This window comes from Zonotrichia albicollis, chromosome 4 (assembly GCF_047830755.1).
Source record: "Zonotrichia albicollis isolate bZonAlb1 chromosome 4, bZonAlb1.hap1, whole genome shotgun sequence".
Taxonomy (NCBI): domain Eukaryota; kingdom Metazoa; phylum Chordata; class Aves; order Passeriformes; family Passerellidae; genus Zonotrichia; species Zonotrichia albicollis.
This window is the reverse complement of record NC_133822.1, coordinates 45,472,123-45,491,432: the sequence shown is the minus strand read 5'-3', so window position 1 is coordinate 45,491,432 and position 19,310 is coordinate 45,472,123. Positions and strand designations below refer to the sequence as shown.

The window sequence follows — 19,310 nt, the reverse complement described above, 5'->3', positions numbered from 1 at the left end:
TCACAAAGTCACATCATGGAAACCCACTTCTGAAGGGTGAATTTAAATAAAATTAAAAGCCAGTATTTTCTGAATTTTACTACTGTGCAAATCCAGGCCTAATATATATTCTCATATTCTTCACTGAAAAGGTAGGTTTCAGCTGGAAAATATCACAGTTCAAAGATGCTTTCAGCTCTTTTTCTGTTGGCTTTTTTTTTCCTTACAATTTTTCCTCACTACTTTACTTTTCCCCTCCTCCTCTCTATGTAATTTATATAAAAGTCTTTAGGTTTATATTTTATTTTAGTGAAGTCATATACATGGAGAAGTATACTTAGAAAAGGTCTACAATCTCTCTTAATTTTTACATTTTTATTGTTACATTACACACTAAAAAGGTGTTTTAAAAATTATTTTTAATGCTGAATTCAATAAGCTTATTTCTAGAGATCAGCTATTGATGACTAGCAGCTGAGAATCCTGCTTCAGTCACATTCAAAGTGAAGCTTCAGATTTAAACAATAATAACAACAAAAAAAATCATAAATATATTCCTCATTTAAATTCCTATCTGAAAAGAAGTGGGTAATTATAAACAAGATTCAGATGTACAAATTTTGTGTAAACTCTGTTTCATCCATACAGCACCTAAGTTACAAACATACATCACTAAGTTAATTATTTTATCCACTAGATTTAATACTAATACATTTAGGGAAAATAACATTTCTGAAAAATATTTTGCTGTTGGACCGAATGCCTTAAAAAAAGTGCAAGACTTTCTAAAAAAGCCAGTTGTCCTAACGCAATGGCCTGTTTTGGGAGAAAGCCAAGCAGTAACTCAACACTGAAATAACGTCTATCTATGCAGCACTCCGTGCATTGCCTATGAACCCACACAGTAATGGATACGGCTCCGTCTATTAAATTATAGATGTCCACTTGCGTGGCCATGCTAGAAACCAATTAACTGCTGCTGAAACCCTTCTACTGATGAAATCACTGTCCACACTAGGATGCCAAAAAAATTAAAGAGAGAAATATGTGCTAAATGGCAGCAATAAAGTGCAGAGACTATTAAGATAAATATAATGAATCTTCAGGAGGTGCCTGAAAGCATTTCTACATCTCCATGTGCTTCTGTAAAGTCTGTTTATTACTGGACAGTTTTGTGTAACGAAAATTTGTTTTGTATAACTAAAACCTAAAATATTGGAAAATCAATACAAAAGGCTAGTAAATATGAAATTTACCAAGGATTAATAAATGTTTACCACATCACTTCTTATTGTCAAAGTCTAACTTTTCCAGTTTGTCTCTAATGTGTCATTCCGGGATCAAGTGAGAAGAAAAGAATGCATAGTGTTCACAGTCATGAAGGAAGCCAAGACCACCACAAAATCAATGTAGTTTGCTTTACACTGCCATGAAACTAAACTTTTATAGGGCTGGATTTTAATTAGCATGAAAATTGCAGCCTAAAATTATCAGGTGTCCAACTTCTGAAATAATTCCTGCAGTCTATCTCACATACGAATTCACTGCATGACTTCTTTCCCATTCAGTTGAGGAGTGTCTCTGACTCTGATGCCCCTCTTCCTGCACTGCTTACTCATTCTTCTACTTTCTCCTCCTACCCCACTGTCATATTCCTCTGGAAACAGCTACAGTGCAAGGAAAGAGGCAGATAAAGATAATTTTATATCATTAGCAGGTTTAAGGTCCCATGTTTCTGAGGCAGAAACAGCTATCTCATTACCAATAATTGGTGCCTCTGGAAAGCTCTGAGGAAATTAACTTCTCTGAATCTTGGAAATGTGTTAAAAGATGAGACACAATGAATCTGTTTAACCCTCTGGGATGCCAACATTGTTTTGGATGAGATGGAACAAGTGGCAGATCCCTGGAGGGCAGTAGAATTTAGAAACTGGTTATCATGAACGAACAGGCAAACTAAAGGCAATTCCCACCTCACATTCATTGCCACTTTGAAACCTAAAATCCCCAAATCCTCTAAAAAATGCAAACTATACGAAAGGCTTCTGTTCCTACTAAAATCTATCCAAAACAGGGGTTGCAAAACAAGCTAAAACAAAGCTTGGAGTATTTAAAAGCTCTTTGGAAGAAACTCACCCTTTTCTCCATTTCCAAGAGTGATCTGTCAGCAAATCTTTCTTGTCTCTGAAACACAAAATTGATGAAGACACTGACATGTGCTTTGACATAACACAGAACTGATGAAAAAAATCAATTAGACATTTTAATATTCTGTCTGAAGTATGTAATCAAAACCATTTTAAAGTATGTTCAGGGAAGTAACACTGAAATAAAGAATAAGCTGGATTTATCATGCACTTCTTTTGTGACCATCCCTGTTATTTAATCACTACACAGCCTTTGGCTAACAGGAAAAACACAGTATTTCTATGTAAAAGCATTACAAAACTGGCATCTTTTAAATGTTCTTCACTAACATTTGCAGGGTATGCATCAAAGACAATTAAGTACACGTAAATTGTGATGTGATCTGACAATATGAAACATTCTACAGCAAGAGTAGACAAATTTAGACAAATCTAACTCCAGTATACGTGTCTTGTGAAACTGTATGCAGCACTGTTATCTGACAGCAGTTATTGGTAACAGGAATGCATTATTTGCTCTTCATTTCCAAAATAAGCTACCTAACTAGCCAGGAAGAACTGGCAGGTTATGCCAATTTGCCAGCAGTCCCACTTGTCAGTTTGAATATAAGCTTCACAGCGTAGAAAATGTTTACTCCTACCCTGCAAAAAAGCTGCATGCAGATACATGCTGGCAAGAATCACTACTACTTAAGTAGGCAGGAAGCAGTCTCATATTTTGTTCACAGTTGAAGACCAGAATCCTGCACTCCTCTCTCTTTAGAGAGAAATTCTCCATTCCCATCTTTGGATAAAAAACAAAGCTGATGCCTAGTGAAGAGCACCCCATAGGCTGGGGTGCTTCTGGTTTATTATCTACATTGTTGGTTAAGTACATGCTTTTTTGTTTTCTACAAACCTGAGTGGTCTTCTCCAACTGTAGCTTAAGATCTGTAAGTTCCATGTTGGTGTCATGTAACTGTGCTTTCAGTTTTTCATTTTCAGCTAGAATCTGTTCATAAAGCTAAGAGAAAATATTTGTTAAAAAATCAGATAATGGTGAGATTAGCCAAAAAACTTCAGAAGTATGACTGAAGCACATGTAAAATTAAAAATACATTAACAGTCTAAGAAGTAAAATAATGATGTTTAAAATCAGCAAGCATGGTAAGGAACTGTTACTAAATATTTCTAGAAACAAACAGCTTTGTATAGGGAGCACACAACTTACCTTACACATAATTAAGCCATCTTTTTTTCTTCTGACTCCACAGATTACCCCACCACAGTAAACTTTTCAACAAACTCTTCCTCTATTTTAAAACAAGATCTAAACATATTTTTACCTCATATCTATGTAAGCTGGCAAACACATAATAAAGTCTTCACATATACATACATCAGTTTTAATAATACCTTCTTATGATAAATACTATCATATTATTTTTTAAAATTTGACTGTATCTCAGCTCCTCTGATTTCTCCCTTGCCTTGAAAAGTACAAAAGCCAGAAGCTGCTTCATAATGTATATTTTTCCCCACTGTAGTGGCTGCTGTGCTTCTCCATTCGGCTAAGTTACTTTAGGCAGCATTTCGAATGCAATGTGAGACTACTTTCACACAATTTAAGAAAAGCAGCAATGAAATCCTATTTTTGCACCAAACTTATTGAATCAGATACCTTCTTAAAATCAGGGCTATCATCTTTCTCTAGTCTACTGCAGTATGGTTTTCGATCTTCAAGATAACTCTGTGACGCTGATCGCCCCTGCGCTGAGTCGTAGCGATCGCCTGCAGACATGCTGAGCGATCCCGAATCGTATCTGTAAAAGAAAATTCTGGTTTTTCTTTGCCTTTGCAGCCAAACTGAGACCCCTGACTGTATCAAATGTTTTAAGTTTGCTGCTACCCAGCTGTAAACAACCAAATGTAATTAGGTATTTTTGTTAGACTACCATTTCCTAATTTGATGCAAATTTCATTTTTACATTCTCCAGTACTTTAAGATTCTGGATGAAAATGTTTTCAAATTGCTCAGTCTGCAGAGTAATGCATGCAGAGAAATATTTTAAATGTAATTAAATTATTTAATGCAAGCAAATATTTACATGCCTTAAAATACTTCAAAACTGGCTTAGATAGCTTAATTCTTCTTTGTTTAAAAATAACATTTTTAAAAAAAAGTATATTAGTTTAATATTAGCCTTTAAGAAACACTAGATGAATGGCCTAGATGAATTTTAAGTTTTGTTACAGCAACAAGGATTTCAAAACTATTTGTTGTGAATTCTAGTATTTCAACAGAACCAGCTGATGAAACAAATCTTTAGCAGTCTTTATCCTAATAACTCAATAAAACCCTGCATTAATAAAGTTAAGAGCAATTTCACAGTGTTCACTCTTCACTAATCATGTGTTAGAGCAGCTTTATTTAACAGATTTTCACCAATCAGAACATAAAATAATAAAATCACAGCCTTTGAAAGCTCAATCCAACCACCAGATTAAAGCTGAATTTGTACATAAACAACTTGAAATGACAGAAAGTGTAACAATTCTAATTAATTTGTTTAAATTGCACATACCTTGAAAGGCTCTCACTCTGAGGTGGGGAGAGGTAAAAAGAGAGAAAAAGAATGGATTGGTGAATAATTTAATTAAAATATATAACAATCTGTGAACAAACACAACTAATCAGTTAGGTCAAATGTGCAAGCTATCCACCAGCATTGTATTATCTGAACTGTGTCATGCTTCAATTTTGTTATATCTGGAAAAGAAAATAAATATGTGCTAGAATGCACTTGACAAAATATGATTTACAAGGATATTAACACTCTAAAAGTCTGGAGTGTCCTAAACAGTAGAGTTATTTCAGCATTTGGTGCATTCTGGGTTTGCTTCCTTGTTATGAAAGGCATCAGAACAGTGTTCCTCAAAGTCACTGCTCCTTCTTTCTCTTCTTTAACATCAGCTACAATGTTTTGAAAATAATGACTTCAGCTCAAAACAATATATTAAGATACAGGATCGCTGTTTCAACACAGTGTGACTGGAAACAAGTTACTACACCAACAACATAAGGAAGTACTTATTAGACTTAATTACAGTAAATTTTGTCCCTGTGGATTCACCTGGAATGAATGAACGAATTAATGAAAGCAATATAAAAAAATAACTCTTTTTTGTTGTCAAGCAAAACTTAATTAAAAGCAATGACTTAAGAGTGAGGGAGTGTCCTCTGAGCATTACATCAGTCATACAAACCTTTTGCCCCTCTGAGTGGTCATTACAAATTCATTTTTTTTCCCAATTATTATTCTAATCTTAAGTGAAGACATTTCAGTCAAGAAACTCTACTGACATATCATCACCTGGACGTCTTCCAATGTTATTCTCCTAGCAGTGGCTGAAACCTTCCCCACAGGTGGTTTTCCAGGGGGGCTGATCTGGCTTGCTTGGTTTCCTTTTATAGAAGAAAACTGTATTTTTTCAATGTACATATGTAAACAGCCACATTCTCCACAATACGCTCAATTTACCCTTTGACACCTTGAAGTGTATTTACTGCACAGAGGATATCAAAGATATCAGATACTATATACAGATGCTATAGCCTAACCACTTCTAACAAAATGCCATTTTCTGTCAAGACCAATAATGCTGAGAATTAAGAGATTTTGTAGAAAACTGGGCAAACTGTTCTGGTGTTTCACCATAAAACCATTTGTGTTGGAAAACACTTCCAAGATCACTGAGTCCAACCTTTGACTGAACACCACCATGACCATAAAGCTGTCCTGTCCAGTTGTTTCTTGAATGCTTCCAGCGATGGTGACGCCACAGCCTCTCTGGGCAGCCTGTTCCAGTGCTTAACTGCCCTTTTCAGTGAGAAAATTCTACCTCATGTCCAACCTGAACCTCCCTGGCTCAGCTTGAAGCTGTTTCCTTTTATCCAGTCCCTGTTAGCAGGGAGAAGAGACCAACCCCCACCTGGCTACAGCCTCCTTTCAGGGAGCTGGAGAGAGGTCTCTCCTGAGCCTCCTTTTCTCCAGGCTAAACAGCCCCAGCTCCCTCAGCCACTCCTCACAGGACTTGTGCTCCAGACCCTTCCCCAGCCTTGCTGCCCTTCTCTGGGCATTCTCCAGCACCTCAATGTCCTTCTTGCAGTCAAGGGCCCAGAACCAGACACAGGACTCAAGGTGTGGCCTCACCAGTGCCAAGTGCAGGGACACAATCCCTGCCCTGGTCCTGCTGCCCACACTACTGCTGATCCAGGCCAGGATGCCATTGGCCTTCTCGGCCACCTGGGCACAGCTGGCTCATGTTCAGCCACTGTCCCCAGCATTCCCAGCTGCTTTATCCTTTGGGCAGTTCCCAGCCACTGTCCCCAGCCTGTAGCACTGCATTGGGTTGTTGGGACCCAAGTGTAGGACCCAGTATTGGCCTTATTGAACCTTATCCAGTTGGCCTTGGCCTACTGATCCAGCCTGTCCAGAGCCCTCTGCAGAGCCTTCCTGCCCTCCAGCAGATCAACACTCCTGCTGAACTTACTGACTGAGGGTGTCCTAGATCCCCTCAGCCAGATCATATGGGAAAGTATTGGACAGGACTGGCCTCAACACTGAACCCTGCAGAATTCCACTCATGATCACGTGCCAGCTGGACAGAATTCCATTCACCACCACTCTCATGCCCTAGGCACACAGCAAAAAGTGCACATGTCCAAGAACTATTGGTCAGTCAATTCTGTACTTCTCCACCATTCCAGCCCAACACATTCGCCCTTTCAATAATATTCATGATTTTGGGACTGATTTAGCAGTATTTCACTGTAATGTTATTAATTCTATCAGAAGCACCACACAGAATGCTCTACCAAAATTAATGTCTATAGAAAAGAATGTGAATTACAGACCTTAGGATAATGATATGTACCAGTGGAAGGCAAGGAAACAGGACTATGTAGTTATGTTAATGTGGCACAGAAATAAAAAAGACAGCAAACCAAAATGGCATAGAATGAGTCTCTTAACTAAAATATTTAACAGATGTGTAATGGAAGCTTTTACAAAAAAAAAAGAAAGAAATATCACTTGAGGTTTATTCCTAAGTAATGAACATGATTCTGTAGTGTGCTACTCCAGGGTTTAGGTCAAAAGAAACACATTCTTCTTATAGCTCAGCTTATATAACTAATCCCTTTCAACACCTCTTCATCCCACTGCCAAATACCTTTCTGTTTTCAAGAACTTTTCCTATCAAATCAAGCCTATTCTACAGATTTCCACTTGACTTTTTATCAAGACCAATAATACTTGTTTAGGATATTTAGAAAACCATTTTGTTCACTGAAGAAATTACATACATTGCGCTCCTCAATTTTTTGTGTTTCCTTAAATTAACTTTGCATATTATTTTTAATTATAATAATGACAGCACTGGGATTAATTTTCAAAGCTTTTAATTCGTGTGTGTAAGTAATTTGCCATAATTTATCTGAAAATAACAACGTAGGTGAAATAAAAATTTTGCTGGGCAGAAATCAAATGCTTGGTCCAGTAACCTGCTGCATCATGTCACTGACCTGTGTGTCAAAAATTAAATCTCCATTTTCTGGATGCTAATTCTACACAATCAGAATGGAAGTCAAAATGGTCACTTATGGCCACTGTTGATATATAAATTCAACTGTAAAAAAATTTTACAACAAAATGTATCTCTTAAAAGTTAATTAACAAATTCTCTTTCTTAAATTACCTGAGTTTCTTTCTTATTTGTTCCTTCTTCTGAATCAGATTGGTGATCCTGTTCATTTTCATCACTCTGGTGAAAGAGGTAGGAGAGGAAAAATAATTAAAACTGCTGAAAACTTAGTAAAATTTTAATGCATTCTACACTTTGAATATGAAAATATAAGAGCAGAAGAATACTCCACAAAGAATATACAGGATATATGAAGAAAATTCTCAAACAGGTACATATTTTCAGTACTAGAAGGAGATGAAACCATTTTGCATTTGACACATGAAAATCTGGCTTTTACATTACATATGGATCCCGTGACAAAGAAAAGGGAAAAGGAATAGTCAGAAACATCAAATATAACCTTTCTAATCTGACAGCAGTTCTTCAAGTTGTTAAATACATAATTACTCGCAATGTGCCAAATCAAGAATCTCATTTTTACATCTCTGGTACGCATGCAACAGAAAAGATTTGTTCATTAATTTATTTCTTTTCCTTAGATTGTGATTAATTCCTATTAAGTTATGGTTACTACAGTGTTCTAGAATTCTGGTTAGCAGTATCAACTGAAAAAACTTAATTTTGATTTTGCTCCTGAAAGCATCAAACCAAAACCGAAGAATATTTAATTTTTTTCTAGAATAGTGAGTTACATACTGAATTACTCTAAACAATTCTCTATTTTAAGAGTACACTACACATGTTTCATTTTGTTACAAGTGAAGTTTACTTACATCCTGAGTCCAATATGAAACTCCTGTAGATCGTCGTTTTTCTCTTGGTCTCCGTCTTTCCCTTATAGACTTAGGCTGTGACTTATCTTCTTCCTTTTCTTCTTCTTTTTTGCTCCCTTCTGTTAAGAACAACTTTCTCATTCACTGAATTATAACACAACCTAATTTTCTAAAATACTTCTTCTCAGTCTTTAAAATGCCCACAATAAATTCTTTTTACCTGAAATAAATTCACTGAAGAGCTTCTTACCACATACAGGGTTTGCTGTAACATACACTCCCCAGAACACACAGCTCTAAAATACTGTAAATACTAATTTCACATCAGTAACCTAAACAGAATGTCTTAATGTAAGAGTAATACAATACAACTTGGATTTACAATTCAGTTTTCAAAACTGCCATGTAATAATTGAAACATCTGTATCAGCAGATGTATAGAAGTACATAAGAAGAGAAGGTAATCCTTTACCATTCTTCCTCAAACAAGCTTTTTTTTCCATACATCAAGGATGCAGTATTAAAAAAACCCCAGCTTTTACAAATCATTCTTAGATGCCTCCTTTTCACCACAATCCCCTCCATTTTTGCTGTAAGGAAGAATAAATTGGGACCTCCTAGATTAGATTATTACTGTATTACAGGTATCCTTTTTCTTTAAAACTAACACAATGGCAATTGAAAATAGATGTAACAACTCAGGATGGTGTTTGCTACCCTATGTGTTCACAAGCAACTTGTGGAAAAAAACCATTAAAAAAACCTGCCCAAACCAAAGTTCTTTGCTTATTAGCATGCAGTTTGTTCAGTCTGATGTTCTTTTATTAAATAAAAAAATCACAGAATTGAGTCCAGATAGAAGAATCACTAATCATTAATAACTATCATCACTAGTCTTCAGAGGTAAATAAACACTGTAGAGTGAAGCAAAAATTAAATAGGAAAGAAGGGAAATATATTTGTGGTAAACATACACCTTTCCAAATTTAATAAACTAGGATTTTACCTCTGGGATTTCAAATGATAGAGTATTTCTCCTCCAAATGTTGTAACTCAAAAAAAAATAAAACCTCTGGTAGCTAATATTTACCACATGAAAACAATTTCCATAGAAAAATCTAGCATGAGATTCCTAGAGTAAGCATGCATTACAAAAGAATCATAATCCAAGTTTCAGTTCATTTTAGGACAAAGGGAAAAAAAATCAGAAAGTATATCCAGCCCCAGTAACTTCCTCAGAAATCACCATCCTAGGGAATATGGCAATAATGCTATACAGTTCGTGGAGATTTCATCAGTGGATCATTTTATCTGACCCTCTGTAGAACAAAATTATCAATTTCAATCAGTAAACCCCACTGAAGTTACTGATCAATAACTTGAATTAAAGTATTTCTCTCAAGTCAACAGTGTCAAGTCCAAGAAAAGAGATCACACTGTTAACAGGCTCCTCATTTGACAGGCAAAGAACAACATCTCTCAAAATTATAGCAGGGGACTCATATTTGAAATGAAGGCAAAATCTCTGTGACATCAGAGAACATTTTGTGATCTCTGTATCAGGCATCTAATCCTCAGTTTAAAATTACACAAAGCAGTTAAAGCATGCAGAAGTTTGGTTACATTTGAACCGCAAAGGGAAACATCCCCTTTCCTTTTCCAGCTGCTCATACAACCCTGAGAGGTCCTTAAAGAAATAAAGCATCATTTCAGTCCTTCAGTGTGGAAGGACTGAAACAAACCCCGAGTTATTTAGCAATTATTTAATAAAGTAAAATTCCTTTTTAATACCTGAAAGTATTTAGACCCTGAAATATAGCATTTTATTACAGGTACTGTGTGAAAGTAGAAATTACAGCACTATGTGGGTATTTATGGGAGTGTATTTGAAATTTCTGTGACCCAACAATGGAAAAAAATCACATGGCCACGAAACACCACCAAAGACAGAAAATCTTTTTTCCTCTCTGAAAGTTTTGAAATTTCTTACAGAAGATTTGAGCAAGGTACATTCCCAGTGGTCTTACGTATCTCACTGCATTTTGACATACCTATAGGAATGTAAACTGTCCTTTGTCAACAAAATAACAAAAACTCCTTCCTAAACAGTACTCCTACCTCTCTCACTTTCCTTTGTTCCACTCCGAGAATAGGCAGAAGTTATACCTATAAGGCTGTTTGGTCTGTTTAGCTGACTTGAACTGGATAGAGAGCTAGTGGACGTGGAGAGCGAAGAGGTGGATGATGAGGAAGTTGAAGTTGAACTTGGTCTGTAGCGATGATACGGCTGTTCAACAGAAAAATGTCAGAATTAATTTACCAGGATTAACGAATACAAACCACGGGATATGAAAACATTTAACTATATAAATTATTCTTACAGTATTATCAAAATTAATATAATATTGTTGGAGTAAAGATTCATATAATTTCTCTACCTAAAGAGACTCATAATGAAAATACCTCTTCAGCAGTTCGGGAATATCTTTGTTTATAGTCATCATCTTTAGTTTCAGATTCTTTCTTTTCTTCTTGTTTTTCTTTGTCTTGCTTTTCTTTCTCCTCCTTTTCTTTTTCTTCATTTTCCTGCTCTCTGGTTCTTGTGGAACGACTTCTTCCTATAGTTTTTTCAGCTTCTTGAAGATCTGTCAGTGTTACGCCCTGGGAAAACAGCAGTCAGGAAACACCAGTCAAATATAACATTAACATTACTGTAGACGATCACATTACATAAATATTTTAAAGAAGATATTCAACTTAAGAAAATTAAATCTATCTATTAAGAAATAAATTTTACCTACATATTCTACCTATAAGCTTGCCTCTTGAATCTTGGAACCAAACTCTGATTTGTGGCAAGTAATTGCTGTAATGCAATCTACCACAGACTCTCCAGCAAGCCAATTTTTAGCTGAAATAGTAGATAGAGATTGCATAGAAGATCCTATAGAAATAATTTAAGAATCCAATAGATGCTTTTAATATGATCAAGAGCATAGTAAACATTTCTGAAAGAACCCTAAAAATATAATACTCATATTTTCAGAAAGGTTAATACTTTACAAATTAATTCCTTCCAACTCGATTTTTACGTCAGCAACACTAAAAAGTCTCTTGTTATTTTTAGGCTATAAACTAGTTTTGAAATAAGCTCAGAAAGCAAACAATTTTATGAAGACAGTTTTTTTCTACTTTAGTTTTCAGCTGATGCCTTACTGAGACATTGCTCAAAACACTTTGTAATCTACTCTTCAAAGCCAACTTTGCATCTTAGGAGTTACTGAATTGCTTTGAGTGTTGATAAAGTTTAATCCAGTAATTCCTGGTAGCTTCTTCACTGTAAGGATTCAGCAATAGTTAGCCTGTAGCCTGACCACCATTCAGGGCTCTCAATTAGTGCTATGAAGTAAAAATAGGTCCTATACAATGAAGTTGTATCAAACAGTACAGATCTCTCATTTGGAAAGCTAACCAGAAGTATATGAGGGGTTTAAAACTGCAAAGATTTGAAAGCAACATCAGTAAGCAATGTAGCTATGGACTCAGCCTAAAAACAGGAAAGGAAAATGGCTACAGTACTTTGTGCTGTTTTATCCAGGGACTGTTTGCTGATTATTCTCAGTTTGCCAGCAGACAGTGGTTGGCAATTGCTCCACTGCCCAAAGAGCATTTAAGTACCATTAGAGATACCCTATTTTGCTCCTGCCACATTGCTCCCTGTGACAGGATTGTGCTAGTTGCTGATAGATATGGATAAAAACTGGGAAGAAATTCCAAATATATCAGCACGAAAACTCAGAGAGAGAAATGCTGCAAGGAGATATGCAGTTAGATACTAGATTATTAGCACGTAATAAAAACCTCCCTTTTAGTATGCTTCCTTCTCCAGAGAAATAAGATTAAAAATATTTTTTTAATGTTATTAGCTATTAGAATCTTATTAGCTATCCATGTTGATCAGCTCAATCATATTATCTACAATAGCTCCTGCACAGAAAAAAAGGTTAGAAATGGATGCAAATGCAGTATGCTATGCCTGCTTCTGAAGAATGATGTTACGGGTATGTTTTCAAACATGTAGAAGCTTTAGTAATACTATACCTGTGTAGATCTTCTAGACTGTCTTGCTTGCCTGGATCTAGCTTTTCTTTGGGACTCGGACTCTTCATCCCGTACTGGAGTGAGGTATGATCTAAAGAGTTAATTACAAACAAAATTGGCACATGATAATTTCTGCACAAATTTATTAAATGGTCAACCCCCCCAACAATGCAAACTGAAAACAAAGGCAGTCATAAGAAAATATTTAACTATATAGGATAGATTACATTTTAGACATTTCATTCACATCATACTGATCTACTTATTCATCAAGACAGAAGCTGTAGAACTCAAGTAAAATACACAGTTTTCCTACTGAATTTAGATTTCTTTTTACCATTTTCTATAAATTTAACTTCAGCTCATTTGGTATATCACTGTTCTACTAACACAGGGGTAGAAGACCTCAGAGATTCAGCCAGTTAGACTTTTATATATCAAATATGTGTATGTATTACCTTTTAACATAACTTATAAGGTTTCAGAAAAAGCCAAATGTACTGTTAATGCAGAAAATCTAATTGTATCATCCATTTCACTAGAAATTAAGAATCCCTGAGGAGGTGGTTACCATACATTCACATCAATCATCCACGCTTTGAGTAATCCAAATCCCTTTGAAAAAAATGAGCTTAAAAATAAATCCTCATGAAACCCACAGCAGTCCTGCAGAATAAGCAGGTAAGCGTAATCAAAGATAAAAGGGTACTAGGGTAGATACAAGGTCCGGATTCTTTTTAAAAAATTCTCTAATCCAGATAACAAGTAAAAATCCAACAGGACATAGATACATGCACAAATGCATAAATTTCTATGTATGTAAACCCATAATTAAAGAACTAAAAGATTGTAATGCATTTGTTGATTTTCTATGGCAGAATACTCTGGGAAGCTGCTATAATTTCACACAGCTTTTAAATCCTTAAATTGACTAAAATTAGAAAAAAAGTGAAAAAAAATATTTGAAAAAAGCAAAATCAAAAGGTTGCCTAAAGGCTTCTTAAAACCTCTCTGAGGCTTCTTTAGATCAGATTCTATAACATTTTCTGATTGTCTCTCTTTATACATAATTAGTTTAGAATAGTTAAGAGTCACTGGATAAAGTTTCAATAATTTGCTAGTGATTATGCCATCAGTTATTAACAACTAAGTAATTTATGGATGAAAAGAGCAGTTTGCTCACCTATAGAATATATTTAGTAGCCTTAGCACATCCCCACATACTAAAAAGAGTTCTGAAACAATTGTAAGATTTAAAAAACTTCATTTACACAGACCTATGGATTACAACCCATGCTCTACCCCATTAAAATACTTACAACTTACTGCTTTACTTAAAAGTGTTGAAACAAATCCCATCTTATGGTGCATCTTAAAAAACCTACACTGTGTAAATTTGATTTCCTTATTTCGTCTCTTGCAAGCAGCATTTTTGATTGATTTTCTATTTCCCAAAAACTCTAGGCCATTAGGCTGCTTTAGTTAACCTGACCTGAACCACCACCTACCTAGGAGGGCTTGACTGCAGAGCAGGTATCATCTTTAGGGCTTAAAATTGCTACAAAACTGTTTTCCATAACTTTCTTTTTAGTAACTGCTGTTCCTATACCTACCTTCCAACAAATCTGAAATACTTTAAACTGCACTGAGAAAAAATGAAGTCTCAACTTTTCAGGTGCACATTGCAGCTACAGTCAAGAATAGAAAGTGCTCTTCCCTAGCATCCCTTGCATGTGCCACACACAGCTACCTACTCTGCATTATTCATGATACAAAGACTTAAAGACTCAAGTTTGTCATTTCCTTCCCTGATTCTCTACACCAATCCTAAAAGTCAAATGAAGAATATAGCTTCTTCAGCTGTTCTAAAAGAATGCACCATTATGTGCTTCATCAATAAAGTACTTTATTCCTCACTTTCAACTATCTTTGAAATAAGTCTTGTAAACATACTTTCTAAATATATAATTTGTCGATAAACACAGATTAACTGACTTCATTACTTAATATATAGCATGTAATATTTAATATAGATTTATTTTTTCATGTGCATAGAAACATATGTAGATACACACACAAATATATCTATCTGTATATTTACAGATAGATATGCTTGTGCTCATATTTAGAGCACAACATTCTCAAACGCATGCAGCAATTATTCCAATTTTGATTTCTAAGATTCATGGATATACTAATATGCCATCAAGAATGCATCTGCAACAGTATATTACACAATCAGCCCAGTCAGAGAAAACCACAGCATTTCAGGCCAACTGCAGGTATCTAAAACATATGTACTATATGCACATTAGTATACACACACCAGTTAGAGCAAACAAGAAGCAAAAGCCTAATTCTAATTTTCCTTGCCTTTCCAGCTATGTAAGATAGATATAGCTATCTATCTAGATATAAGACTGAAAGAGCATTTGAGTTCTAGAATTTGAACTACTCTGAATTACTCTCAAGAAAACACACATTTTGTTAATTATGGTTTTTTATTTTTTGGGTTTGATTCAAATTTCACTATGGAAAATGCAGGTTCTGGCTGCTGTAGCTATTGAAATTGATTGTTAGCACATGTGGACCCTTCCTGAATCATGGTGGGGAATAATAAAAACATAACCCACTTATCATAGAAGTTTTTTCATCTCAGTTTTGGGTAGGAAGGCAGACTACAGAAAACAGACTATCCTAATTAGGCCTCTATAAGGAATCTTTAAATGCTGCTGCCTTAAGCGAACCAAAGGAATACGATTTCCTCCTGTAATAAAGAACAGCTTCATTACCTCCTTGAACATACAGAGATACACATATCTGGCACTGATACAGAAAGTACATTTTGAACCTACTACAGGAGCAACACACAAATCTGAACTTGCAGCAGGAGGGTTAAAGGATAAACATTTATAAGAACCCAGAAAAAGAAGAACAAAGGAAAGCTAACATGAATTACCAATCTTTTGAAATCTTATTTTTGCTTCCATAAATAGAAGGCAACAACTCTTTATGGAAACAAATATGCACCAATCTTAAGTCATCCTTCATGGAACTGTAAACAGAAAAACCCACCATATTCTTAAAATGAGATTTACATCAGCTTCTTACTCACTCTTCATACTGAATATCTCTTAAAGCATTGCATTTAAAATTGTATGACTATCTTTCAAGTAGAAGACACCCTAAATCATGCAATGAAACAAACAGAATGTGTTGGGTTCAATACTCTCTTCTCAATAATGTCAGGCATACAAAATTATTGAAAAACCGCTATGCTGTGCCTTATTAGGATACTGCCAATGGCACACTACCTCAGTCTGCAGCATGTAATTGTAGTAATTAATTAATTGATAATTTAATTATTTTTAATTCAGTGTTTTTAGAGAGTTGCATTACTGGTACTTCTAAGAGGACTTATTTAATCTATAAAGATAAATAAAATCTGAAAATACCATATACCATATGAGTAACCAAGGCCAGTCAAAAACATACAATATCACAGTTTAAATTTCATTAATGGTCTCTATTAGTACTAAGCTCTTAGATAAACTGAGGTACCAGTTGTTTCAATGCACAGCAAGAAAACAACATTGCTTTACACCCCATACTGTTCAAATCTGTGGTAACCAACACATTCCTTTAAATAATAAATAAAAAGTATAACTTTTGGGTAAGAGCAACATTACTCTTAGGACCTTTACACACCTCCGTCTCTCCCTGACCTCTGATGTTGAGGACACAGTGCCAGAAGTAGCTGTAGTCATGGCTGTAGTAGTGGCTGCAGCATTTACAACTGATGGTGCAACAGGAACGGTCACTGCTGTAGGAACACTGTCCTTTTCTTTCTCAGTACTATCCTCAGCCCACAAACGATTTGAGGTACTACAGCATAACAAGTAGCAACACAAAAAAAGAGAAAAGGAAACAGCTAAACAATGAAAGCACTTTACTAAACAACTAATAACATGTAAAATGAGGGATGGATTTTTTTTAGGAAGCAAACTGAGAAAGGTCTCTACTATGAAAGCTCAGCTTGAGCTATTAAATTGAATAAATTAAGAATTACCAGTTCACAAAAATTTAACTTTTATTCTCCAGACCCTTCTAACATTTGATTTATTCTTTTATACTGACATGGCTTTCATGTTACAGTAGAAAGCCATTCACAATTTTTGAGCCAAATTGAATAAAATCAAAACAAATTTAACAGTAAAGTGAAAAAATCCAGAGCCCCAGGATCTACTAAACAAGAACGCATGCACATACATAAGCACACAGTAGACCTGACAAAAAAAAGGAACAAAATGTCCTGGTGCCATTACCTGCTTTGTACACCTGCTGAAGTAGAACCCGTTGTACTCTTCGTAGTAGTGTTTGTGCTGGCAGGCAGCGTTTTCTGAGGACCAGCAGAAGAGGTAACTGTTGATGCAGTACTTGGAACATTAGAACTTATCAAATCATCTTGTCTTCTACCAAAGGAGCCACTGAAGGAGAGACATGTACAATGATGGCATTTATTACTGATATTTACTCATTAAAATATCACCAAGCTTTGAATGATCTACTCAACTTCTGCCCATGTATTCTGTGCCTCAGTTGAGTCTTGGAAACTTCTGGTGCAAAAGAAGCTTTTTTTCTATTTTTTCCTTGGCTAGGACTTTTAATTTATGATTTTGGAGGGCGGCAGAAGTGTCCCTTAGTCCCAACCATTTCTTCACCAAAGAGGATAAAGAATGGAGTCTCACTCGTTTATGTAAGAATGTCTTGATCAGATCTACTAAAGCATTCATACAGGGCCCCCAAATGTCCCATTTTTAAACTGCTGTTTCACCCACACTGAATACCTCAGAAAATGCAGAACCTTACTGCACAGCTTGTCAGGAAAGAAAATGTCATCAATATCACTCCTCTTATAATTTGAAAGCAATTAAATATACTGCCCCATTAAAAAAAAAAAAAATCTTTAATCATTCCCAGGAAGAATAACCTCCCACTCAGGTTTTTCCCTTGCTCTTCAAGCTATAAAGCAGACCCAATGGTTTACAAGAAATAAATATGCATTATGTTGTATGAGACAGCCTGATAACTGATAACATCAATGTCAAGACAAAAAAATGCTAAGTATGTACTGTGCACATCAGCAGCATGTACCAATATGCAGCTTAGTTATTCGACTCTTTTCCTTGATCTATTCATTTTAGCTATTTATTGCCCCACTAATTACAATGAAGAATTTGACTCACATAGCTACACTGAAATGACACAATGCAGCAAAGTTCATCATGTAGTATATATGCAGCATATGATTCCTCCTAAGAAAATTCTGCAAGTTAGGAACCAGCACACCTGAGAACTATCCTCGTATTTTCATAATTTACTTTGCATTCAAGTGAATTTTATGTATTCTATGATGCTGATACTCAATATAGGTATGGCTATAATTTACAATTACGGACAGCAGTCCAATACCTCCAAGACTGTCATGCAATAACCAGAATACAACAGTGTTTTCCCCCTTTTCATATACCAAGCAGAATTATACCTATTGCAACATTTTCAAAAATTGTCTTTGACTACTGAACTAATCTGGAAAGCATCAAATGAACCCCAAACTGAAATAAACCACTGGAAAAAGCAAGCATCTAACTTTAATTACATAGATTAAAATCAGCACAACCACTTCATCAGCATACAACTGCATGTTTAAAACCAGCATAACCATTGCAATGCACACTTTGCAATTATTATGAACATGGCAATGTCACCATTCAGTTTTAAACTGTCCTTACAAAATGATTCAGTGCTTGTTAACTTTTAAGCCTATTTTGATTAAAAAAAAGAGAAAACCCCACACCTTTTTTGATAACTTGTGTTTAATGACGCAGGACCTTCATTTAAATTGTTTTTCTTGACATCTTCCTCCCATTTTCTCCTGGTGTAGGAACTGCCACCACGTATTGAACTAGCAGACGAATCCCTGTAAAAGAGATTTTAGTTTAGCAAACTCACATTAAAGAAGGCTGTTCTTGGATGTGAGTTGAACAGGAACTTTGAATTAAAATCCTGGATAACACACTTAAAAATCGTTTTCAAGCTGTGTGAAAAAATACTACATTCCTAGTAACACAATTAGAAATATAAGAAGAAAGTAGCATCAAAAGAAAACTGCTAAAGAGGACCTAATCAACATTAAATCAATTGTTGCTTTTTATCTGTGGTCATTGCTAGCTTTGTTTTTCTGCAAAAAGGAACAAGATGTTTTTCTGTTTGCTCCTGAGATTATCCAGTGCAATAAGGGAAATCTACTTGGCTTTTTAATAGCTGTTTTGATAGCATTTTTCATTCTTTGATGTTATAAGAAGTTTAAAAGCTGGCAAGCCTTTAGAACTCATGATACTCTAAGACCAGCCTAAGTAGGCTTGCAGTAGCCATTCCTGAGGGGTCTGACATGTATCACTAGCTGACATGACTTCAGTCATAAGGAATTTCCAGGCTGTTGTTGCAGTTTATAGCAGCAAGGAATGACCTTGCAAAAAGCTACTTAGAAAAACTATCCCAAAAACTGACATACAAAAACTGAATTTCTAACAAAAATACCAGCTCAAAATCTGAAGTTCAG

At 35.4% G+C, this 19,310-nt stretch overlaps 1 protein-coding gene across 4 annotated transcripts in view; it reads right to left on the bottom strand.

The window, feature by feature from the left end:
* The window catches only part of PPP1R12A (protein phosphatase 1 regulatory subunit 12A), a 113,025-nt gene that overhangs the window by 11,019 nt on the left and 82,696 nt on the right, over nucleotides 1–19,310 (bottom strand). For 2 of the 4 annotated variants that reach the window (XM_074539675.1, XM_074539672.1), the window contains exons 12-23: nucleotides 18,546–18,668; nucleotides 17,014–17,175; nucleotides 16,397–16,573; nucleotides 12,689–12,779; nucleotides 11,051–11,248; nucleotides 10,706–10,874; nucleotides 8,588–8,706; nucleotides 7,866–7,931; nucleotides 4,691–4,707; nucleotides 3,787–3,928; nucleotides 3,025–3,129; nucleotides 2,116–2,163 (exon numbers count right to left, since the gene is read on the bottom strand). In XM_074539675.1, the coding sequence (XP_074395776.1) occupies nucleotides 2,116–2,163; nucleotides 3,025–3,129; nucleotides 3,787–3,928; nucleotides 4,691–4,707; nucleotides 7,866–7,931; nucleotides 8,588–8,706; nucleotides 10,706–10,874; nucleotides 11,051–11,248; nucleotides 12,689–12,779; nucleotides 16,397–16,573; nucleotides 17,014–17,175; nucleotides 18,546–18,668 (1,417 nt within the window). Of the gene's footprint in view, nucleotides 1–2,115; nucleotides 2,164–3,024; nucleotides 3,130–3,786; nucleotides 3,929–4,690; nucleotides 4,708–7,517; nucleotides 7,932–8,587; nucleotides 8,707–10,705; nucleotides 10,875–11,050; nucleotides 11,249–12,688; nucleotides 12,780–16,396; nucleotides 16,574–17,013; nucleotides 17,176–18,545; nucleotides 18,669–19,310 lie in introns of those variants that run through there. The other 2 variants (XM_074539674.1, XM_074539673.1) reach the window with 2 other exon arrangements.